Below are 25,236 nucleotides of genomic sequence, written 5' to 3' on the forward strand. Positions count from 1 at the left end.
AGAAATCACTGCCTATGCTCTCTTCTAGGATTTTTATGGTTTCAGTTCTCACATTTAGATCTTTAATACATTTTGAATTTATTTTTGTGTATGGTGTAAGAAAGTGGTCCAGTTGCATTCTTTTGCACATAGCTGTCCACTTTTCCCAACACCATTTGTTAAAGAGACTGTCTTTTTCCCATTGCATATTTTTTGCGTCCTTTGTCATAAATTAATTGATCAAATAATTGTGGGTTTTCCATTCTATTCTATTGATCTGTGTGTGTATTTTTGTGCTGATACCATACTGTTTTGATCACCGCATCTTTGTAATGTAATGTGAAGTCCGAAATTGTGGTGCCTCCAGCTTTGTTTTGGCTATTTGGTGTCTTTTGTGGTTCCATACACATTTTAGGATTGTTTGTTCTAGTTCTGTGAAAAATGCTCTTGGTATTTTGATAGGGATTGCATTGGGTGTGTAGGTTGCATGGGGTAGTATAGGTATTTTAATAGTATTTGTTCTAATCCATGAGCCTGGAATGTCTTTCCATTTCTTTGTGTCATCTTCAGTTTCTTTAATCAGTGTTTCATGGTTTTCAGAATATGGGTCTTTCACCTCTTTGGTTAGGTTTGTTCCTAGGTATCTTATTATTTTTGGTGCAATTTTAAATGGGATTGTGGGTTTTTTTTTAATTTAAAGACTAAATTTATGTTTATGAAAGATTATAAACAAAAATCTTATTTCTACATTGTTTTGATTTCCTATGAATTATTTACCCACTTTGATTTGAGAGTTTTGTTTTTTTTTCCCCCCCAGCATACTTTAAAATAGAGATAATTACCATCTGGAGAGAACCTAGCATTGTCCCCCAAACTTACCACTTAAAATTCAACTATAAGTGTAAAAAATATAAACTTGGCATTAAAAAATGTAAAATATGTGATTAAATTTGTGTATTAATTATATGTTGAAATAATATTTTTGATATATTAGGTAAAATAATGTATTTTATTAGAATTAATTTCCCTGTTTCTTTTTATGTCTTTGTAAAATTTTAGAGAGATTAGAGAGATAGTGAGAGCCAGGCAGAGGCGCATAGGGAGAGAAAGAGAGAATCTCAAGCGGGCTCCATACTCAGCATGGAGCCCGATGCGGGGCTTGATCCCACCACACTGGGATCATGACCTGAGCTGAAATCAAGAGTTGGACGCTCACCCAGCTGAGCCACCCAGGCGCCCCATATTTTCATGTCTTTTAACATAGCTCCCAGAGAATCTAAAAATATACATGTGGGTCACATTATATTTCTGCTGGATAATACTGCCTTCCACTGTAATGCTTTGCATGAGCCAGTGATACTGTGTAGCTTTCCCTAGTATGTTGCTGTGAGACTTCTTCATTTAGGAGCTGAGGCTGCCATGCCATTAATCTCTGTGGTGTCTGAAAAAAAGAGTTGTAAGGGGATGACTGAGAACTTATTTCAGTATTGAAAACAATTCCAAATAGGCGTTGTTGAAAAAACCTCATCTGGGGCGCCTGGGTGGCTTAGTCAGTTAAGCATTCAACTTCAGCTCAGGTCATGATCTCACAGATCGTGGGTTCGAGCCCCGCATCGGGCTCTGTGCTGACAGCTCGGAGCCTGGAGCCTGCTTCGGATTCTGTGTCTCCCTCTCTCTCTTCCCCTCCCCGCTTGAGCTCGCTCTCTCTCTCTCTCTCTCTCTCAAAAAATAAACATTAAAAAATAATAATAATAAAGAAGAAAAAAGCCTCATCTTAATCTTAGTTTATAGCAACTGTTTCCTGTTTCAGATATCACATTAACGAATATAACAGTGGTAATTATTTGTTGCCAGGACTTTTTCCAAATTTTAAATGCATTAATTTGGTTTTACTGATCCTGTGACCCACTTAATAACTGTCTTCCTGTAATTTTGGTAGACTGCTTGCATCTTGTAAGATGTCTGTGTACTGAAATAGCATATCCAGATCAGACATCCATCATTGTCTTTGATATGTGTATATTAGAAAAGAAAGGATCAGGACTTCTATTACAAGAATTAAAATTCTGAATTGGAAGTACTTCTTCTAGTACTCACTTCTAATCTTGTATCTCACAACAGTGAACAATTTGAACAACTAATAGAGTTTATTCACATATTTCTAAAATGTGTTTCTCATAAAACTAAAATGTGGTTGTATCCTCTCGTACTTATCCTGGTGGGGTACAGGAAATAAGTTGATTTACCTGTGGTATGCACTCTGTTTACTTGGATAGAAATGGACATATTTTTGCACCCTTTGTGAGCTTTCCTATCATTACTAGCAATTGTGAAAGTCTTCGAAAAATTCCCCCCAAAGATTCTGTATTCTTGAGAAATCTCTTTTGAAAACTGAGGCCGGGGGCAGCTGACTGGCTTAGTCGGTGGACAGTGCAATACTTGATCTCGGGGTCGTGAGTTCATGCCCCACATTGGGTGTAGAAATTACTTTTAAAAGAAAGGTAGGAAGAGAGGCAGGGAGGAAGGAAGGGAGGGAGCAAGGAATAAGGAAAGAATAAAAGAAAGAAAGAAAACTGGGGCTATAAGCAAGTCATCCTATTTTTGTATTTACACAAGAGAACATCTCATTTTTACCAAATTCAAATTCACTATGCTTTTTAGAAGTTAAATTTGGATAGATGATAAGAGCTGTTTAATTGTATATTCAATTCAGTGTTAAATCTAAGACTAAGTGGAACTTTTTGTCCCTAGCAATCCGATATTGTGATAGATGCCAACTCATAAAACCAGACCGCTGCCATCACTGTTCTGTCTGTGACAAGTAAGAAAACCTTTTACTTCTGAAATGTCTACATGTGGTGTTCCTCTTAATTAATACTGTTTCTTTCCTCACTGTTTTCCAGATCATTTCTTTAATTGTGCTTCTGATTTATTTAGGAAATAGAACCAGTATAATCACTTGCATTAATGTGAGTGTGGCTAGGGCCACACTCACTTAATTGTCCTTCCCCCCCCCCCCCCCCCCCGCCCGGATTCACATGGATGTGAGTTAAGTACACGAGTTTTGACAGCTCAGACTTGGCTAGTTCTGTTTAACAAATGCTTCTGTGACTCTTTTTCATCTTTATAGAGATAGCTCATTTGACTTCATGACAATTAGATATTATAGATTCTTACTACACTACAGGGACAGTGCTCCTTATCTTAAAGATTGACATTAAAGGAAAAGGTTCATCCAGACTTTCTGTAAACCTGTTGACATTTTGCACTTTCTTTAACCTAAGATACTTGTGTGTTAACATATTGCATTGTTTGCAAAAAATGAGGTATTTTATTTATATTTTAAAGCGTGTATATTTTTAAAGTTCTATAATTATATCATAATTAAAATTGGCTGTCATGTTTATTTGAGCTGAAGACTTTCTCTATTATTCAACTTTTAGATAAGCAAGCAATTTTGCAGTATTTTACTTGCCACAACTCTTTTTTATATGACTTTTATATTTGCTTTTTATACTTTAATGGGGCTAAAATTTTATGGTGTTAAGTTTTGTGTGTGTGTTTTTTTAGATGTATTTTGAAGATGGATCATCATTGCCCTTGGTGAGTATAGATCTGTATTCAAACAGGTTTCTGTCCCTTACAACTTAATAAATTGAATCATTTATCTGTTTAAATCTTCTTATAAATCTTGCCTTAGCTGACCCAGGAGGTACTTTCAGATTTAGTTTTTAGTATTTGTTAAATTAGCTCAAGGGAGCTTTTTTTACTCGGAAAAATTTCCATGAAATAACTTCAAAACTAGTAGGTAAACAGTATAAAAGTTAGTCATATTTGCTTAGAACAAATGGTTTTCTTTGTATGCACATGCCTAAATACAGAGATCCTGAAACACTTCCCAGAAACTACACCAAAATGTATTCATAAATTATACACAATACTTCACTGGAAGTTTTGAATAATGAATTAATTCATCTAAAACTTTAACAATTTATTTTAACTAGAACTTGACATTGAGGAGTAGAATAGCAAATACACAAATATACACATATGGGTTTCCAGGGACACCTGTGTGGCTCAGTCGGTTAAATGTCTGACTTCGGCTCAGGTCTTGAGCCCACGGGCCACGCGTTTGAGCCCGACATCGGATTCTGCTGTCAGGGCACAGCCCACTTCAGATCCTCTGTCCCCCAGTTGCTTTCTCTCGTTCTCTCTCTCTCTCTCCCCCTCTCAAAAATAAACGTTAAAATTTTGTTTAAAGTAAACAAGTGTTTCTACTTAGAACGCATTAATATTTTAGAAAATAATTTTAGATCAGGCAGCTGAACAAAGGGTTATTTGAAAGGTCTAATTAAGTAATGAGGGTTGATTTTTTTCTACCCCTCTCTGTAATTTTTCTTCTCAAGGTGCACATACCTGTGACAGCTACACTGAGGTTACCAGTGGCTTGGATTTGGACACGAGGCATGATTACTGTACAAGCCTTGTCTTCTTTCAGGGGTGACCCCCAGAGAAAGGTAGACATGCTCACCAATGTTTGTCAGGTGTTGGTAGAAACATTCAAGGAATGATTCAGCTGCGGGAAATCATAGGGAAATGTCAGGTTCACGGTACTTTCTCTCTGGGAAATGTCAGGTTCACGGTACTTTCTCTCTCTAAATACCTCTTCCTTTTCTCCACCTAGGGTTTCTTCTTTCAAATGTTAAGGCAAGTTAATGCCTGTGAGAATAATGTTCTTCTCAAGGAAAGATCTCAGTAAATAGCCTCCCCTGATATTAATGTTCATTTGTAGCCATTCTTTTGCTTTCCTCATTCTTTCATTCGTTGTATTCTCTTTCTCAGCAAGTAGCCCCCCCCCCCCGCCCCCCGCATATCCTCAATTGTAAGTTTCTTAATCTTCCTTACATTCCTCTGTTGATCCCTCTAGTAGGTCATGTTGTCAGTTCCTCACCACATCCCCACAACCTGTCTGTGGGTTCACTGCACCTGAATAGTTCCCCTGCCCGTGGCAGCTCCCTGCCTCAAGCACCACAATTTCTTTTCTTCTCCGCCTGAGGGCTCTTTTCCACCTGAGGGGGTTGATTCGGCTGCTAAGCTGGACAGTCCCCAAGTGCCAGGCCTTTCATGCACCCACAGGCCACCCTCAACCAGCAAGGGCCTGGCCATCAACACATGCTGTCTTGGCTTTTCTCCCTTCCTTGTTTCAAATACACTGTATCCAGGTTCTTGTCCAGGGGCTGCTCTCGGGGGAGCCCGTACTGAGACACCCCTCTTTTCTGAATAACTATGTATTCTAGGGAAAACTTAGCAGGGTGGGCAAGAACTCAGGGACCTAGAGTTGACTTTGATTTTTCTGACCTAAAGTAATAGGAGATTGTGATGGTAATGGATGGAAAGGTGGAAACAATCCGTATTAATCCCAAGCTTTGCACACCTATAAATCTTACCGTGCTCTTGCTATCCTCACTACAGCACAAAAATAGGAAATAATAATTTGCAACGATAGCAGCTTTTTCTAAATCTGCAATTAATTTGGCTTTGTAAGAGGCTTCTAGCACAATCTGACAATCTTCCACATTTTGACAGATCTTGTTAAATAAGTGAAGGGGAACAGATCTAAAGCTCTGGAGGTTTTAAACTATCTTTTTTAAAAAGTTTATTTTGAGAGAGAGAGAACGAGCAGTGGAGGGGCAGAGAGAGAGAGAGAGAGAGAGAGAGAGAGAGAGAATCACAAGCAGGCTCTGAGCTGTCAGTGCAAAGGACTCTGGAGGGTTTAAAAGCGGGCTCGGATTGCGTAGCTGTACCTCCGCGTTATCATGCTCACTCTTCATGGCCACGTGAAAGCTGTTGAATGAACCGGCCGCAGTACCTGTCAACTTCTGTGTCATTGCTTCTCTGGGCTGTTGTGTCTCCTGTGATAGCCACCATTGTCACAGCCACTGCCTCAGCTCTGGGCCCACCCTTGCAGCAAGCAGTAGCCAGGTCGGTTTGTGAAGGGATGAGTGCCAGCGGCCTAGTATTTGTCTGGTGCCAGCTGCATGGAGCAGTCATTTCATTTACGTATTTTAAATTTCAAATTAAAATTTTAAATTAAAAAATTTAGGGGCGCCTGGGTGGCTCAGTCGGTTGAGCGTCCTACTTGGGCTCAGGTCATGATCTCACGGTCCGTGAGTTCGAGCCCCGCGTCGGGCTCTGTGCTGATAGCTCAGAGCCTGGAGCCTGCTTCCGATTCTGTGTCTCCCTCTCTCTCTGTCCTTCCCCTACTCATTCTCTCTCTCTCTCTCTCTCTCTCTCTCTCTCTCTCTCTCTAAAATAAATAAACATTAAAAAAAAATACTCTCTGGACCTACTGATATATATGGAGCTGTCTGGTTCTTTTTTTACTGGTTGTATGATATTCCATTATGTAAGCTGTTTTTATTTAACCAAGCTTAAACAACCATTTGAGTTGAGATTTAGGCTTAGGTTACGATCCCAGGGTTGTGGGATCGAGCCCCATGTCAGGCTCCACATTGAGGAGGGACCCTGCAGCTGCTTAAGATTCCCTCGGGCGGTGGGGGGGGGGGGGGGGAGGGGGGGGGGTTGGGCCTGGGTGGCTCAGTCGGTTGAGCATCCTACTTGGGCTCAGGTCATGATCTCACAGTCTGTGAGTTCGAGCCCCATGTCAGGCTCTGTGCTGACAGCTCAGAGCCTGGAGCCTGCTTCCGATTCTGTGTCTCCCTCTCTCTCTCTGCCTCTATCCTGCTCATGGTCTGTCTCTCTCTGTCTCAAAAATAAAGAAAAACGTTTAAAAAAATTAAATTAAAAATTTATAGGTGATACATACATACTCATGGTACTCAATTTAAAAATTAAAAAAAAGTACAAGTGTTCTTCTCAGTGCCCTCTCCCCCTTTCTGCTCCTGCTTACAAGAACGTGTTGCTAAATGTCACGTGCACATTTCTGACATAAATGTGGAGGTGGGTGTGTTACGTGTTTTTGTACACACGTAAAAATATTTTACACATTGTTTTCACACAAGTGGTTCCATTAAGGACTGGGTTTGTGCCTTTTTTTTTTTTCTCTCCACTTAATATATCCTGGAAAATTTTCCCTATCCGTATATAAATAACCTTTTTTTATAGTCATTTTGGAAATACAACAGTCATTCATTAAAAGATCTTCAGGATGTTCCAAACTCTTATTAGGCAGGTCTTGTATATACTTTTGAAGTGTAGTAACTGTCAACTTTGAGCATCTGAAAAATCAGAAAACTATGCTTGTTTGTCGTCAATGATTTCAGCTTCTCTGCTGTGGCCAGTTGAGATTACCCATAAGGGTGCTGGAGTTCAACATCACACTTCTGTTTTAACTGAAACAGTGATGGATCTTGTAGTCAGAAGTGTTTTTCTTTTAAAAAAAATTTTTAATGTTTATTTATTTTTGAGAGAGAGACAGACAGAGCATGAGTGTGGGAGGGGACAGAGAGAGAGGGAGACGCAGAATCAGAAGCAGGCTCCAGGCTCTGAGCTGTTAGCACAGAGCCTGACACGGGGCTCGAACCCACAAACTGCGAAATCATGACCTGGGCCAAAGTCAGATGCCCAACCGAATGAGCCACCCAGGCACCCCAGAACTGTTTTTTCTTTTAATATAAAATTTTCATTAATGTTAATTTTCTTAATGATCTGTTTTGACATGCTTGCCAAAGATTAGGTAACGCTAATTAAATTCGATAATTTTAGCTTCATTTTGTTGAGCACCTATAATGTGCTAGAGACTGTATACACACACACACACACACACACACACACATATATAATCTATAATTCTTGTAACAATCACAGAAATTATAGAAATTATTTGTCCCTGGGAACCTGGGTGGCTTAGTTGGCTGAGTGTCCAACTCTTAATTTCAGTTCAGGTCTTAATCTCAGGGTCATGGGATCAAGCCCCATGTCAGGCTTTGCGCTGAGTGTGGAGCCTGCTTAAGATTCTCCCTCCCACCCCGCGCCCCCCGCTCCCATTCATCTCCCCGACTTGCTTGCTTGCTTTCTTTAAAAAAAAAATTTTGTAAAGAAATTATTTATCCCATTTTAAAGAGGAGGGGTAAGTGGGGCTCAGAAAAGTTAAAGAGTGGGCTTAAAGTCCCATGGCAAGATTGTTGGACTCCAAAGGCCACGTTCTTTCCTTTTTCTTTTTTCTATATTATGTTCTTTTTCCAATTTAGAATCAGAAAGCCTTTTTTCTGAATCAGAGCCAACAGCTGTTTGCACTGAATTTTAAACAACACACAAAGGATATTTACCACAATCATGTTTTATTTCTCTATATAAAATCATTCAGACACAGAATACATTCTCTTCCTTTTAATTTTTTTTATTAAATATAATTTATTGTCAAATTGGCTTCCATACAAACCCAGTGCTCATGCCAACAGGTGCCCTCCTCAATGCCCATCACCCACCCTCCCCTCCCTCCCACCTCCCATCAACCCTCAGTTTGTTCTCAGTATCCAAGTCTCTTATGGTTTGGCTCCCTCCCTCTCTGTAACTTTTTTCCCCCTTCCCCTCCCCCATGGTCTTCCGTTAAGTTTCTCAGGGTCCACGTATGAATGAAAACATATGGTATCTGTCTTTCTCTGCCTGACTTATTTCACTTAGCATAATACCTTCCATTTCCCTCCACATTGCTACAAAAGGCCATATTTCATTCTTTCTCATTGCCAAGTAGTATTCCATTGTGTATATAAACCACAATTTCTTTATCCATTCACCAGTTGTTGGACACTTAGGCTCTTTCCATAATTTGGCTATTGTTGAAAGACCTGTTATAAACATTGGGGCACAAATGCCCCTATGCATCAGCACTCCTGTATCCCTTGGGTAAATTCCTAGCAGTGCTACTGATGGCTCATAGGGTAGATCTATGTTTAATTTTTTGAGGAACCTCCACACCGTTTTCCAGAGCAGCTGCACCAGTTTGCATTCCCACCAACAGTGCAAGAGGCTTCCCATTTTTCCACATCCTCTCCAACATCTATAGTCTCCTGATTTGTTCATTTTGGCCACTCTGACCGGTGTGAGGTGGTATCTCAGTGTGGTTTTGATTTGTATTTCCCTGATGAGAAGTGATATTGAACATTTTTTCATGTGTCAGTTGGCCATCTGGATGTCTTCTTTAGGGAAGTGTCTATTCATGTCTTCTGCCCATTTCCTCACTGGATTATTTGTTTTTCAGGTGTAGAGTTTGGTGAGTTCTTTATAGATTTTGGATACTAGCCCTTTACACACTATGTCATTTGCAAATATCTTTTCCCATTCAGTCGGTTGCCTTTTAGTTTTGTTGATTGTTTCCTTTGCTGTGCAGAAGCTTTTTATCTTGATGAGGGCCCAATAGTTCATTTTTGCTTTTAATTCCCTTGCCTTTGGAGATGTGTCGAGTAAGAAATTGCTACGGCTGTGGTCAGAGAGGTTTTTTCCTGCTTTTTCCTCTAGGGTTTTGATAGTTTCCTTCTCACATTCAGGTCCTTCATCCATTTTGAGTTTATTTTTGTGAATGGTGTAAGAAAGTGGTCTAGTTTCATTCTTCTGCATGTTGCTGTCCAGTTACATTCTCTTCCTTTTCAAATTGAGTCTACAAAGGAGTAGAGAGTTAAAACATTTCATCAAAGCTGTCTGTTATGAAGAGACATTTTATTACTATATTTCTTAAAGTGTAAAGTACATATCAAACTCTAAAATACTTGGTCTTTGTTTACTGACTTTCTCTTCTGTTTCCTAAGTGACAGTTAAGGTTACATTACATCATGCTCCTAAGTAGAAGTCAAAGTAAGTTAAATTCAATGTTATAAAATCTTCTACTTTTCATAAAAATGCTATGTACCATTTAATACCAAACCTGCTTCTTACATTCCCATAGGAAGAGAAACAATCTTTCCTATCCCTTCTTATCTTCCCCTGGTCCACAAAAGAGTCATTGTCTTTGCCCCCCATTGTCCAGAGTATTAAGGCACCCCAGCTTCCATGTAACCATTCTTTCCTCTAGAAACCAACACAAGGAAGCTAAGGGATTATCCTGCATCCTTTTTGACAGAATGCAATTACAGTAGGCTTGTTTGGAACTCTCTGCAATATTATTTCTTGCCATTGTTTCATTCAGATGTCACAAAAGGCAATCTCAGCAATTGGTTTACACTCACACTAGAATCATAACTGTTTTCATACAATGTGCACCCACAAGTTTTGCCTTCTTTATTACTTATTTGCAATATACAATACCTTTATGTTCCAGAATTACTAACTCTAATGCCGTTCCCTTTACCTTATGGTTTTTGAGGTAGACGATATAAACATTTTTCTTCCCCCCCCCAAATTTTCCATTTATTCATAAGCCAGATAAAGGCTTACCTTTTTACTTTTTTTTAATTAAAGTTTTTTTAATTGTAAGAACACTTACACAACACTTACCCTTTTAACAAATTCTTTTTTTTTTTAATTTTTTTTTTAACGTTTATTTATTTTTGAGACAGAGAGAGACAGAGCATGAACAGGGGAGGGGCAGAGAGAGGGAGACACAGAATCCGAAACAGGCTCCAGGCTCTGAGCTGTCAGCACAGAGCCCGACGCGGGGCTCGAACTCACGAACTGTGAGATCATGACCTGAGCTGAAGTCGGACGCTTAACCGACCGAGCCACCCAGGCGCCCCTCTTTTAACAAATTCTTAAGTTCACACTACAGTGTTGTTAGCTACAGGTACAGTGTTCACCACAGACCTCTGGGGCTTATTTATCTTGTATAATTGGGTAAACATTTTTCATATGTACACTTCTACTTTAAAAATCTAAAAAGAAAAATGCCTTAGTTTGTTAGCAAAGTCAACAGAGAATGAGGTCACTTTGCTAACATTAGAGTAAGCAAAAGACATTTGAGGCCAGGAAACAATACATGTATGTTCTTTGCACTGGGTTTATTGTACCAGTTAACAAAGTTAACTCACCCATTGAAGATGCCAGCCATTTCCACTTAGGGGTTGTGTCACGTTTACAACGAGATCATCCTGTAGTTCCCTGTCTTTATCAAAAAGAAAATAAAACAAAGTTTTTAAGTTTATTTATTTATTTTGAGAGAAACAGAGACAGCGCCAGTAGGGGAGGGGCAGAGAGAGAGGGAGGGAGAGAGAGAGCCTCCTAAACTGGCCCTGCCCTATCATCACAGAGCCTGACGCAGGGCTTCAAGTCAAGAAACTGTGAGATCAGGGCCTGAGCCGAAACCAAGAATCAGACGCTTAACTGACTGAGCCACCCAGGCGCCTGAAAATTAAAAAAAATAAAAATAAAAAAATAAGAAAAATTGATAGAAGAGTGTGGCTATGAAGTATGAGTTGTATTTGTATTTATGTTTATTGATATAATAGTTTGAATTCTTACCCCTCCTCCCAAATATACTTTAGCGTGAGAACTGAGAATTATCAATCTCCATGTTTGGAATCAAAGGCTATAAAGCCCACCTCCAGAATGTTTATCTTGCAGATAAGGAAAATGAAAGTCTCGCAGACTATTCCACTTGGCCAGGGCCACATAATTGTCAAGTGGCAGTTTTACATTATGATCCCCGCAGTTTAGTTCTCAATCCTATTTCTTTTCTTAAACCTCCGCTTGATAATCTGTTTACTTCAGTGGTGTGCTGATGGCATGCAAGCAGTTTGTGAAGATATTTCATCTAATTCGGGAAAACCTGAAAGATTTGAAGTTACTTAATCATAGTTAGAAATTAAATCCAAAGGTAAGAAAGAAAAAGAACATAGCATGTTCCTCTTGTCTGCCTGACTTCATTCGGTTTCTCCCCAGCTCTGTGTTTTTAGGCATGTGCTTATTTGCATAAATGGACACGATACACAGCTATCGGTCCATGATTGATTAAAGCAAAAAATCTAAACAAATTCTTTTGTGAAATGGATTTTTTAATGGTTGTATGTGGAAAGAAATCTTACGAGTCATGCTTAAAGAAATGCCAATGAATTTTAAATGACAGGAAACCAAATACTGTGTTCAGGATGAGCATATGTATACCTAGGTTGAATGTGCACAACTGACTGAAACTGTTGTTTTTGTTTTCTTAACAGGGTGAACAATTGTGTTGGATTTTCAAATTATAAATTTTTCCTCCTTTTCTTGGCTTATTCTCTGCTGTACTGCCTTTTTATTGCTGCTACAGATTTACAGTATTTTATCAAATTTTGGACAGTAAGTCAATACCTTGGTGTCTTTTTGTGGTATATAAAAGTACATAATAGATTTTCAGTAATCAAGTTATTTCAGACACAGATTTCATAAAACAGAGTTCATTTCTGTATAGTCAATCCTCATTGCTCACAGATTCTGTATTTGTGAATTCTCCTGCTTGCTAAAATTTATCTGTAATCCCAAAGTCAGTACTCGCAGAGCTTTTGTGGTCATTTGCAGACATGCTGAGAGTGGGAAAAATTTGACTCGTCCCGTGTGCACATTCCCAGTTGAAATCAAACAAGGCAACATGCTGCCTTCTTGTTTGGCCTTCTTGTTCCCCCTTACTGTAAACAAGTATGCTTTTCATTCTGATTAGTGTCACATTTTTTGCACATTGTACTTTTTGTTGGTGATTTTGCTATTTCAAATGTAGTGCCGAAGTGCTTGCTGTCTGGTGTTTCTAAGCAAAAGAAGACTAGAATGTGCCTTATGGAGAAAATACATGTGTTAGAGAAGTTTCCTTCAGGCATGACTTACGCTGTTGTTGACTGTGAATCAACAATATGTACTAATAAGATGTCAGCAAGGTGTCTTTAAGCAGAAACACACATCAAACGAGGTTGTGTATTGATCACTTGCTGAGAATATGGTGACCAGAGGCTCGCAGGAACCTAACCCTTTATTTTGCCTTTGGCATTGGATCCATAGCCACAAATTTAGTGTTCATGGCACCATTATAGAACATAACCACAGTGAATAATGAGAATTGACTCTGTTAGAAGATTTTTTTTTTTTTGGTATTTAAAAAAATTGAAATGTTTTCTTTACATATGTAAAGATTATTTTTTAAAAGTATTATGTCTAGAATATCCTGAAATTTTATTAGGTATTGCTTGATTAGGCTTTAAGTAGCTCATTTGCTTTTAAAGGTTTATTGACTGCCTCCATGTGCCAGCTGCATCCCTAAGCACTAGGAATGCACAGGCATATATATGGACATGCTCCTAGCATGCAAGATACTCCAATGTCCAGCTTGAAGAATAGCCTCGAATGAATGTCTGAGAGATAATACCTCACTGCTTCTCATTCCTATGGATGGTTTTAGCTGCAAACCATATTCTATATATATATATGTATATATATATATATACACACACACATATATATATACATACATACATATATATACACATATATGTATATGTATATATATATATACACACACATATATATACATACATATATATACATATATACATCCATATACTGGTCATTCCATATATATATATGTGTATGTGGATATATATATATGTGTGTATGTATATGTGTATATATATATGTATATATGTATACATATACATATATATGTATGTATACATATATACATATGTGTATTATGTATACATATATACATATATATATACACATACATATATATGTATGTATACATATATACATATATATGTATACGTACATATATATGTATATATATTGTGTATATATATATATATATATATATACACACACACACACACACACACACATACATATATACATATATATATGGAATGACCAGTTTTTACTCTGAGGACTCTGCTGTCAAAGCTGTCAGTGAGATCCGGTGACCTGTGCTAATATATGATATTGAGACAGTATGACCTTCCATCAGAAGGGGACGTCTCCTAGCAGATCTGGTGTTTCACTCAGTTTCCATAGTCCAAGCCTGGCCTTCCAGAGTGGACGATACATAAAATGAGAGACAAACTGGTTTTGCTTTGAGATGGCCTGTTCAATCACATGCATATCGTAAGGCTTGTTTTAGGTCAGTGTTATGCACTGGTGTTGATCTTTTCTGTGATGCTGTTCCTCAAAATAGCTCGAAGCCTTACTGTGGACGTGTCAATGTATGTGTTCTTGTAGTGGATGCTGTTGTTTGTAGTAATGTAAAACACCGATAAGAATAGTAATTGTGCCAGTTAACCTTCATTTTCAGGCTTTATAATAAAACTATTTAAACATTTGTAAAGCTGTAGTATGTTAACAAAACATTTTTCAGAAGTAAATTAAAAACTATATTTTATAGTTCCTTTTATCGTGCTTCCTAGTGTTATAGTTTACACATATGGTATCACAACTTTTCTATGAATCAGTTATGAAAAACAAATATCCCAAGTTTAATATCTTTTTAATATCTATATAAATTAATAGCAAACATTTTTTAATCTTATGACATATTTTTCCTCAACATTTTAACAGAAAGCCATGTATCTTTCTCCATATCTAAATTTTAAAAAAATAGAGCAGAAAAAAAATCTTACTTACAAACGTAGGGGAATACATATCCCTTTGACAAAACATTTTATTTTCTTCCTTTCTTTATAGAATGGCCTACCCGATACTCAAGCCAAGTTCCATATTATGTTTTTATTCTTTGCCGCAGCTATGTTTTCTGTCAGCTTGTCTTCTCTGTTTGGCTATCATTGTTGGCTAGTCAGCAAAAATAAATCTACATTAGGTGAGTATTCAATTGTAGTTAACAGAACTTTAAACGCATCAAAAGTTGCCATATGATTAAATGCCAACCTGTCCTGACGTGGTAAAAATCATTTTTATTTCCTACCCTGTTGTATGAGAGGGTCACTTAGCCACCTACAAAGGCACTCGTTCTGTATATTTATTGACTGTCCATTGTGTGTAAAGCATTGTGTATATACAGTGGTGAGCAAGGGCAAAATAGTCTATGGGGGGCACAGAAAATCTGTAACCAAACATAAAAGTAATTACAAACTGTCAAGTGTTATATAGGAAACAAACAGGATACTGAGGTATGAATCGAGGACTGGGACGATGGAAGGGAACCTACTTAGAGTGGCCAGGGAAGGGCTTATCAAAGCAACAAGTATATAACCTATGAAGTCCGTCATGGTAAGAGCCGTAACATCTCAGGCAGAGGAAACAGTATGTTCAAAAGCCCTACAGAGGTGGGATACAGCTAAAACAGTACTTAATGGGAAATCCACAGCTAGCTATAAATGATTCCATTAAAAAAGAAATATCACAAGTCAGTTACTTTAAATCTTAAGGAAGTACAAAAAGAAGAGCAAAGGAAACCCAAAGCCAGCAAATGGTAGGAAATAATAAAGATTAGAAAGGAGACAACAGAAATCGAGAATTTAAAACATAGAAGTCCAGTGAAATCAATAACTGGGTCTTTGAAAATATGAACAAATTTTACAAGTTATTAGCGAGAAAGAGAAAATAGAGAAGACTTAATGAAAATCGGTAATGAAAGTGGGGATATTACTACTGAATTTACGGAAATAAAAAGGGTTACAAGTGAATACCCTGAACACCAAAAAATTAGGTAGCCCAGATGAAATGAACAAATTTCTAGAAACATACAAACTACTAATTTGACTCAAGATGAAATATAAAACCTGAACAGACCTGTAACAAGTAAAGGGATTGAATCGGTAATCAAAAACCTCCCGACAAAGAAAAGCCCGGGACCATATGCCTTCACTGGTGAATTCTCCCAAACATTAAAATAAATAAATAAATAAAAATAACATCAATTTTTCTCAAACTCTGCCAGAAATTAGAAGACAGGATAGCACTTTGTAACTCATTCTGTGAGGCCAGGATTATCCTAATACCAAAGCCAGACAAAGACATCCAAGAAAACTACAGCCCAGTATCCCTTATGAATATAGATACAAAAATCCTCCATAAAATAAACCAAATCCAACAGCTTATTAAAAGGATTATGTATGGTGGCCAAGAAAGATTTATCCTAAGAATGCAAAGGTGTTTCAATATGCAAAAATCAATCAATGGTAATATACCACAATAATAGAATGAAGGGAAAATAAACCACATGATCAACTCAGCTAATGCAGAGAAAGTATTTGGCAAAATCCAACACCCTTTCAAGGTAAAAACACTTAACAAATTAGAGGCAAACGAGAATTTCTTCAGCACAAGGGGCTTCCTCAAGCCCCAAATGATAAAGTGCATTAATGAGAAATCTGTAGCTAATATCATACTCAATGGTGAATATAAAAACCTTTCCCCTAAGACTAGAAACAAAACAAGATTGGCCACTTTCCCTAGTGGTGTTTAATCTAGCCAGAAAAATTAGTCAAGAAAAAGAAATAAAGCCATCCAGATAGGAAAGGAAGAAGTAAAACCATCTTTCTTCGTGGATGACATGATCTTCTATATTAAAACAAAAAAACAAAAAAACAAAAAAAAAAAAACTTAAAGAATCCACGATAAAAACTATTAGAGCTAATAGTTGCATGACACAACATCACTATGCAGAAAAGTCAGTTGTATTTCTGTACACGAGCAAAGAACCATCCAAAAAGAAATTAAAGAAACAATTACATTTACAGAAGCATGAGAATAATAAAATAACTAGGAATAAGTGTAACCAAGGAGGTACAGCAGTGGTACACTGAAAACTACCAAGCTTGCCTGAAAGAAATTAAAGACGCAGATAGATGGTAAGATTTCCCGTGTTCATATATGGGAAGACTTAATATTTTTAAGTATGACCCAAAGTGATTTACAGAGTCAGTGTAATCCCTATTACAATTTCAGTGGCCTTTCTTGCAGAAATGGCGAAGCTGATCCTCAAATCTATCCGTCCACACATCTATCTAAAAAAGATCCAGAATTTATAAAGTTTTAATTTGCTTATTTGTGTTTTCTGATTTTCTTTTGCAATGCACATGTGCTGCTAATAATAATAGAAGGATTCTTTAAAAATGAAAATGAATGCAATCACATCCTCTAAAACAGAATAGGCAATCTATGTGGCAGAGCTTTTGATAGGTACGCGAGTTGTGCGTTCACAGGGGGCTAGCCATTGATTTTTAGAGTTCCCTCATTTAGTCCAGTGGTTTCTACATGTGGGGGTTACTAGATGTGTTACTCATGTGATTGTTCTCCCATTTTTTGGCAGAGGCGTTTAGAAGTCCTGTATTTCGACACGGAACAGATAAGAATGGATTCAGCTTGGGTTTCAGTAAAAACATGCGACAAGTTTTTGGTGATGAGAAGAAGTACTGGCTGCTACCCGTTTTTTCAAGGTAGTTTGTTGTGAAAGTATTCAGGTTTTAAACCAATGAAAGCAACCCAACAGAAGAACTATAATTCTGCATGGGAATTCCTGTTGTTGTGAGAAGAATTATTTCGTGGTTCACCCTTATATCAGTGTGGAAGTCAGTTAACTCAGCCTCTCCCTTAACATGCTGTATTGAAGCCAGTGTCTGATAGACCCGTTTTGTCCGTAGCATAACTGTGTTCCGCTGGCAAACATCACATTGTAATGGTTTCACACTATGGCCTTTTTTACCGCTCAGTTGTAAGTTTTCGTTTTGATTCTAGTCTAGGTGATGGCTGCTCCTTTCCAACTTGCCTTGTTAATCAGGATCCTGAACAACCATCTACTCCTGCAGGAATGAACTCAACATCGAAAACGTAATCCCGTATTTTTTTTCTATTTTACTTTCACATAATATATGTTCTCCTCCTGTGTCCTTGGGCTATATATTTCTTGGGGAAAAAAAATTAAAAACCTAGGATACTTGACCACAATGGTTCCTGCTTGGAATGAGGGAGATAGGAAAGTATAATTGGGGAGGGGTACATAGGGAGCTTTAATTATACTTGTCAAACTCTGTTATTACTCTGGATAAACAGGTGTTAATTCTCCATACATGCTGCTTGACTGAAGTATATTACGATTTTTAAAACGTAGTGCTTAAAAGAAGAGCATATAAGTCCACATTAGCTCCCCTAGTGATCAGGTGAGCAGACAGGAAACGTGCCCTCGGACCCCCCAGGTCCTTTCTGTGGTACCTATAATATTATAAAGAGATAAGAAGCACTTCCTTGGATTAGGTTTTTGGAGATCAAATGGAATCCCAGACACCTGCTTGCTAGTGCACCGCATTTCCTAATGCTTATTAAAGACCAGTAAACATTATCTGGGCCATTTCAGTGGAAGGGAAAGGCAAGGGGCCCTAGAAATTTAGTGTTTGGAGACTTTTGCCCTTGCTTTGTCAAGAATTTGAGGAAGACCTTGAAATTTGATTCTAACTTTGCAATTAACTGGCAAAAGGCAAAACTACTTAAACCTTTTAAATGCTATGTATGAATTTTTAAGTTTAAAACACTAACTTTCACATCTTTAAGACAGATTTATTTGAATATGGCCATACCTCTAATTTTTAAGGGGAAGCCAATAGCAAGAGCATAACTGTAATATTCTTAAATTTTAGAGAGTTTCTTCTTTGCTGGAATGCCACGTACATAACACCTGTACCTCTGCTCCTGCTGTCTCCATTTCTTATTGATCACAGCATGTCCTCTGGTGGAGCCTGTCATGACCCCACAATTCTTCTTGAGGCAGTGACCCTGGTAGCCGTTCCAAATCCATTTTAAATTGTCACGAGATGAAACCTGTTTGCCACCCCATCCCCAGCGTGACCTTGGACACAGGAGACTGAACAAGTTAATGAGGAGGCCATTCTGATGTGTTTCCCGGGGACATTCAAAGGCACCGGAGTCTTAGTGGGATGTCCCCTTTGAGTTTGGGCTTGAAAATTTAACAGAGTTATATCTTAACGATTTTCCTTGTATCTTCATGCAGAAAAATATCACTTTAATAGATTATTTAGAATGTTTTCAAGCTTTTATAAAGTTTAGTAGTTTTCAGTAACGTTTTTTACCCTTTAAGTGGTTTTTGTAGTTAAAGAAGATTTGGTTTTCAGAGATGGTATCTCTCCTTCTACTAAGTGTACCAAAGGCCCTCGGAGAAATCCTAATTCTGGCACTTTTGCCCTGCTAGGTGATCTTGAAGGGGTCAAGTAACCACTATCGACTTCCTTTTCCTTTAAATTTTGGGATTGGATTTTGACAGCTAAATTGTCTTTTATGTAATTCTATAATTCCTCCTTGATGAGCCCATATAAAATTGTTATGGCAAGTGGCTGTCTCTCCTCTACTGCAGAGTTTTATGTCTGACTGTCTACTGAACATTCCCACTTAAATGTCTAAAAGTCATCTCCCACTGAACAGGTGCAAAGCGGATATCTTGATTTCCAACCATCAACACCCTTCGGCTTAAATCTGATTCTCCTCCATCCTTCTGGATGTCAGTATACGTGACCCCCTTCTCCCAGGTGCTCAGGCCAGAAACCATGCATCATTCTAGACTCCTCTTTCGTTACCTTGTATTTATTCCATTTGCACATCCTGTCAGATGCCCCTTCAAAATATGCCAATAATCCGAGTACTTTTTGTCACCCTCAGACTGCTTTCCGGTCCAAGGCATCATTTCTCACATGGATTACTTCCACATCTTCCTTGCTGGTCTTTCTGGTTCCATTTTTGCCCTACTTCAGTCTACTCTCCATTAAGAATCAGATTGTGTCACTCCTGTGCTCAAAACCCTCCCTTGGCTTCCCATCTTAATCAGCATAAATCAAATTAGTGTCCTTACCTTGTCCTGTCTAATCTGGCCCCAGTAGCTCTCTAATGTCATCCCTTGCCACCTTCTCATCCCTCACAGTCCTCAGACACACAGATCTTGCTGGTCCCCAAATGTACCTGGCATGTCCTTATTTATTGTCTTTGTACTTGCCAATTCCTCTTCCTACCCATTTTTTTTTCCAGCTATCTGAATGCTCTTCGACCTTTTCTTAATTCACTTCCAGCTCAGGTGTAACTTCACAATACAGGCTATCTTTGAAAACCCTTTGTAAGATAGGGACCTGCTCCCTCGCTTCCCCTTACTCTCTCTTTTTCTGTTGTCAGCTCTTCCTGTCACCTGACTTATTACATATTCGCTTATTTATTATTATTCTTCCTCAGTTACAGTGAAATTTCTGTGCGATCAAAGACTTTATTCCTTGATGTAATAGGTACTCATTGAATACAGTTGATGAATGGATCCTTCCTTGCCATTTGTTAGTCTTGTTGGCAGTAATGAATCTGCAAGGATTCCCTAAACCAGGACCTGGTTACTATGCTAAACCAGGTGTATGGTCCCTTTCCTGAAGAATAATAAAAATTAGAATACAAGAGTTATTTGGGTTTTTTTTCATATAAATAGGAGACATGCTCTTTATTTTTAAAGATTTATCTCCAAAATTTTAATAAAGGGATGTTAAAGCTGCACAAAATTAAAATATTCTCCAGTTTTAGGTATGAGGTAATTATTAAGGAGCAAAAGCATATCCTTTAAAAAATATAGTATAGTCAACTCACATATGTGAAATTATTCTTGGAAGAAATTGAACTTTTTTTTCTGAACATGATTATAATTACTATTTCAGGGTGTTCTAAAACTACACTTACATAGTTTCTATGCCAATATTTTTTTCTGAGTGAAATGTTATTTTTTAATTTTTATTTTTTCATGCCACCCAATAGATTGATATGTAGCATGTGTACTTAAATTTTAAAACTTAAATTCTTCTTTGAAGACTCTTCATTCTCCAAATTAAACAACGTTTGTAAAACCTGATGTTGTCAGATGTTTCCAACATTTTTACAAGATAGCACTTAAATTTGTTGTTTCAGTTTAAGAGAGGAAGATAGAGAATTCTTTGTTTAAGACTAGTTAGGCCACTTTAGAAACACTAGGCCAATTTTTCTCCAACTTTTATTTCTGCTATCACCTTCATATCTATGTTTTCCATATCCACATACCACATAAAACTAATATTTTTATTTAACATATTTATTTAAATTGGCACTGAAGCTTATTTTTAAATCAAACAGTACCTCACTGTCATAAATGAAAACTGCGATAAATTGCCATAAATAGAATACAACTTTAAAAAATAAAATTGATAATTAAACACTATTAAATTCTAACTAGAATCCCTCACCTGCTAAAGTCAGAGGCGGAGGCCTGTTCTGTCAAAGATGGAGACGCCAAAGTCAAGGACTGTCACCTTGTTATATTCAGAAGAATGACGAGACAATGGAAGGGAGAACGGTTTTCTCATTGCGAGTCAGTGCCATTTAATGCCTTATTCCCTGTTCCCCAAATTCCCTTGGGAAGTTGTTTGAATTCTGTACTTTGAGAAACACTCAACATAACGCGATCAAGAATTAACATGATGATTATGATGATGATTATTCTTATTCAGTCCTGAAAACCATCAGTTCCCTGCAAAGCCCTTGAGAGAGTCCCAGAGTCACCTTCTCACGGATTCCCAGTCTTGGACTGAGAACACTGCAAACCCAGGAAAAGGCAAAGCTGGTAAGGGTGTCCTGGTTTGACTGTTTTATTTAATTAAGGTGCTTATTCACCTTTAACAAAAGGTGAAGGTAGTGAAAACAATCCCATCATATAACCTACAAAATTTTGAAGTTGGATTCCCACTGTAAATTTATAATTAATTTTCAGGAACTTTTTTTTTGTAAAGGCCTTTGGTTAATGTCTAATGTTAGCTGAAGAAGATCATTTTGTGAAAGATCTACATTGCTTTTATCCCAGTGTAAGAACCAAATATTAACTATTGCCTATTAAATAAAATGATGTAAGTATACTCAAAATGTAAATGTTTAATGGAAAAAGTAATCGACTCAGGCAACATATTGAAAAACATCCAGTGAAAAAGATCTTAATGTGATTCTTTTACTCTAAGATTTCTATCCAGTTTCAGAATGTCAGAGTAAAGTGATTGCGTGATTGCCATAACTTCAGCTGTTATTTCTTCAAATCCCACTCACATTTCTATTGTATTGCTGTTGATTTTAATCTGTGACTGCATCAGTTAGTATAGTTTATCAGCAAAGGGTTTGAAGTTAGACCTGATTTCAGATCTCAATTTTGACACCTGATTGGTGTGTGAGATTTGTAGTTACCTAATCTCTTTTAGACTTAGCTTTCTTTTCTTAAAATGCTACTTATTTCTCAGGGTTGGTGAGGATTAATCAAAGCATGTGATCATGCATGCCAGCATATATGGATGCGTGTGGTGTCCCTTATAATTGACTATAAAATCATACATGCATGATGAAAGCACCATTAGCCAGAAAATCTTCTCCTTCATTTCTAGTCCTTTCTTCAAACTCTCTCCTAGTGCTGCCAGACTTTGGCTCACTTCACTTTATTTTATTTTTTTACTTTTTTTTAACGTTTATTCATTTTCGAGAGACAGAGACAGAGCACAAGTGGGGGAGGGGCAGAGAGAGAGGGAGACCTAGAATCCAAAGCAGGCTCCAGGCTCTGAGCTGTCAGAACACCGCCCGACGTGGGCCTCGAACCCACAAACCGTGAGATCATGCATGACCTGAACTGAAGTCGGATGCTTAACCAACTGAGCCATCCAGGCACCCTGGCTCACTTCACTTTAAAGTGTTTGTTGTTTTATTTGAAATCTCTTTGGGATTTAGTGATCGTAAAACATGACAGTTCTAACTAAAAAATTCTAAGGTCATTATTTAATATACAATCAGTCATATTCTGCTAAAATATAGGCTTTCTTTAAAGAGTTTTGTGCTTAAGGAATAGATAAAGATCCCCATCCTTTGAGTATTCCTGGTTTTGTCTTTCTCCCACCTTCAAACCGGCCATTCCATTTTCCAGTCTGTGGGAAGGGCTAGATATTGCCTAAACAAAAATTGATAACACCTGTTAGCCCTGTGAATCCCTCAGTTTTCTTGGAGGCAAAGAAGTGATGTATAGTCGGGGGTCAATTTTTGGGGGGTGGAAAGAGAAAGAGCTCCCTTTCTTTCAGAAGGAATTCATGTTTCCTCGTACAGTTCTGCATTAACATAGAAGGATTTCTTCCTTTTTATATGCTGTTACTTATTTGGCATGTTAGATTAATTTTCTGTTACTTGGATGGATGAATATTTAAAGTCTAAAGGATGATGTAAAAGAAGGAAAAGAAATGTGAGAAGGATGAGGTGAGGGAGGGCTCCAAGATGAGTTTCAGCAGGATGTAGTAGGTAAATGTAGAATTAGGAAGAGTACTTTAAGATGACGTGAGAAGTGCCCAATCCAATGTTATCTTTGATGTTTTGTTCCTGCCCACCCCCACCCCCACCCCGCCCACTTCCTCAGGTGTATATCTCTTTTTAAAGTGCTATTTTTGTGGGGCCTCTGAGTGGCTCAGTCAGTTAAGCATCTGACTTTGGCTCAGGTCATGATCTCACAGTCTGTGAATTCGAGCCCCGCATCAGCTCTGTGCTGACAGCTCGGACCCTGGAGCCTGCTTCCGATTCTGTGACTCCCTCTCTCTCTGTCCCTCCCCCATTCATGCTCTGTCTCTGTCTCAAAAATAAATGAACATTAAAGTGCTATTTTTGTGACACTCTGGGCGGTCAGCACTGTATCGTGTGTGTGTGTGTGTGTGTGTGTTTCTGTATGATCATCTTACAAACCTGTACTGCATGCAAGGCACCTTTGGAAGCATATGGAGGGAATCAGGGATGAAAAAACTAGTCTCTATTTATTCAAAAGCAACGCCCCCCCAAAACAAAATGCTAATTTATGCTCTTTCTTGAAGGTATGAGCAATCCTGCATTAACCATGGAGAATGAGACTTAACTCTTCAAACAAAATAAATTCATACTTTATGAAAGTAAGATACGTTTTTTTCTTAATTGTTATGCTTTGTATTTTTAACAATTTTCCAGTTCTCTTAGGGCAAATAGTTCCCATAAATGTTATTATTTATTTTTGAGTGATTGAAATTTGAAGATGTTTTAATTAACCCTGAGGATCCCATCGTGTATCATGTTGGACACATGTGCAGGTGGACCTAGCTTTGGTATTAGCCTGTATGTAGGGTAACTTGACAAATAATTGGAGTAAGTTGATAAATGAAATTCATTTTTATAGCAATGCACTAAATGGCAAGGATTACTCCTAAAATATTGAACTTTACTTGACACTTATCTTGTCAGATGATAGGATCCTGGAGTTTTTTATTTTCTTCTATCCTTCCAGATTACAGCAGTTATATCCTTGACCATCTGTCAGTAGAATCCCACTGGGTCTTAGTACAAGACAATTATATCTTGTTAGTGCAAACCTCTAGCATCCCAGTTTTGGGTTACAGTAGCACGCCATGGCATGCGTTACCCTTAAAGTAATAAGTGTTCCAAATCATTTTCTTTAAACCATAATTTTTTTTAAACCTGTTGTTCTAAATCAGTTTCTTTAAAAGGTAATTTCTTTATAAGCCAGCCTGCAATTAATACAATAAAGAGCAGCTTTGGAACAAAGCCATAATCATCTAAACAAAATAAAAAATTGTATGTCCTATTATAATAAACACAGTATAGAGTTGAACAGTAAGGTTATCAAGACAAATCTGTATTTATAAAACTGCAATCTAGAATCCTGAAGTCTAAAAACAATCAAGAGAATGGAATCTAAAACACAAAATCATTTGTGTCAAAATATTTCATGGATATCTGGGTTGTTTTCTTTGGTTTTTAACCCATTTTAATCCTCTAAATCTGTTTTCTTTCTTTCTTTCTTTCTTTCTTTCTTTCTTTCTTTCTTTTTTTAAATCTGTTTCTTTCTTTGGTTTTGGTTTTGATAAGTAGCTATGTACTAACAGCAAAAAACTGATCTGGGAATTTGCCAGTTGACTAATGTTTTGGTTTTGGATGACTGTGGATGATCTTAGAGTAGATCAGATTAATCATAACTATGGTTAGGATAGTGAAAATTTCATCTTCACTTGGTTAAATGGCAAAAAGACAATATTAAATTTCTGAAAGTAATTCTTTTTGAATTTTTTTTAATGTTTATTTTTGAGAGAGATAGAGACAGAGCGTGAATGGGGAAGGGGCACAGAGAGAGGGAGACACATCATCCAAAGCAGGCTCCAGGCTTTGAGTTGTCAGCACAGAGCCCGACACAGGGCTTAAACTCATGAGCTGTGAGATCATGATCTGAGCCAAAGTCAGATGCTTAACCAACTGAGCCACCCAGGTGCCTCTCTAGAGGGAATTCTTAAAATGTAACTGAATATACAATAATTGAATTACTAAGTAATACTACAA

General features: G+C 37.6%; 1 protein-coding gene across 2 annotated transcripts in view; it reads left to right on the forward strand.

Moving 5' to 3' along the window:
• Positions 1-25,236, forward strand: part of ZDHHC2 (zinc finger DHHC-type palmitoyltransferase 2) — a 71,456-nt gene that overhangs the window by 40,521 nt on the left and 5,699 nt on the right. The window contains exons 5-12 of one of the 2 annotated variants that reach the window (XM_049631707.1): positions 2,731-2,800; positions 3,550-3,582; positions 12,084-12,204; positions 14,569-14,701; positions 17,156-17,282; positions 17,581-17,673; positions 21,357-21,469; positions 23,727-23,801. In XM_049631707.1, the coding sequence (XP_049487664.1) occupies positions 2,731-2,800; positions 3,550-3,582; positions 12,084-12,204; positions 14,569-14,701; positions 17,156-17,282; positions 17,581-17,673; positions 21,357-21,469; positions 23,727-23,767 (731 nt within the window). In that variant the 3' untranslated portion in view covers positions 23,768-23,801. The remainder of the gene's footprint in view (positions 1-2,730; positions 2,801-3,549; positions 3,583-12,083; positions 12,205-14,568; positions 14,702-17,155; positions 17,283-17,580; positions 17,674-21,356; positions 21,470-23,726; positions 23,802-25,236) is intronic. The other variant, XM_049631708.1, reaches the window with a different exon arrangement.

This window comes from Panthera uncia, chromosome B1 (genome assembly GCF_023721935.1).
Source record: "Panthera uncia isolate 11264 chromosome B1, Puncia_PCG_1.0, whole genome shotgun sequence".
Taxonomy (NCBI): Eukaryota; Metazoa; Chordata; class Mammalia; order Carnivora; family Felidae; genus Panthera; species Panthera uncia.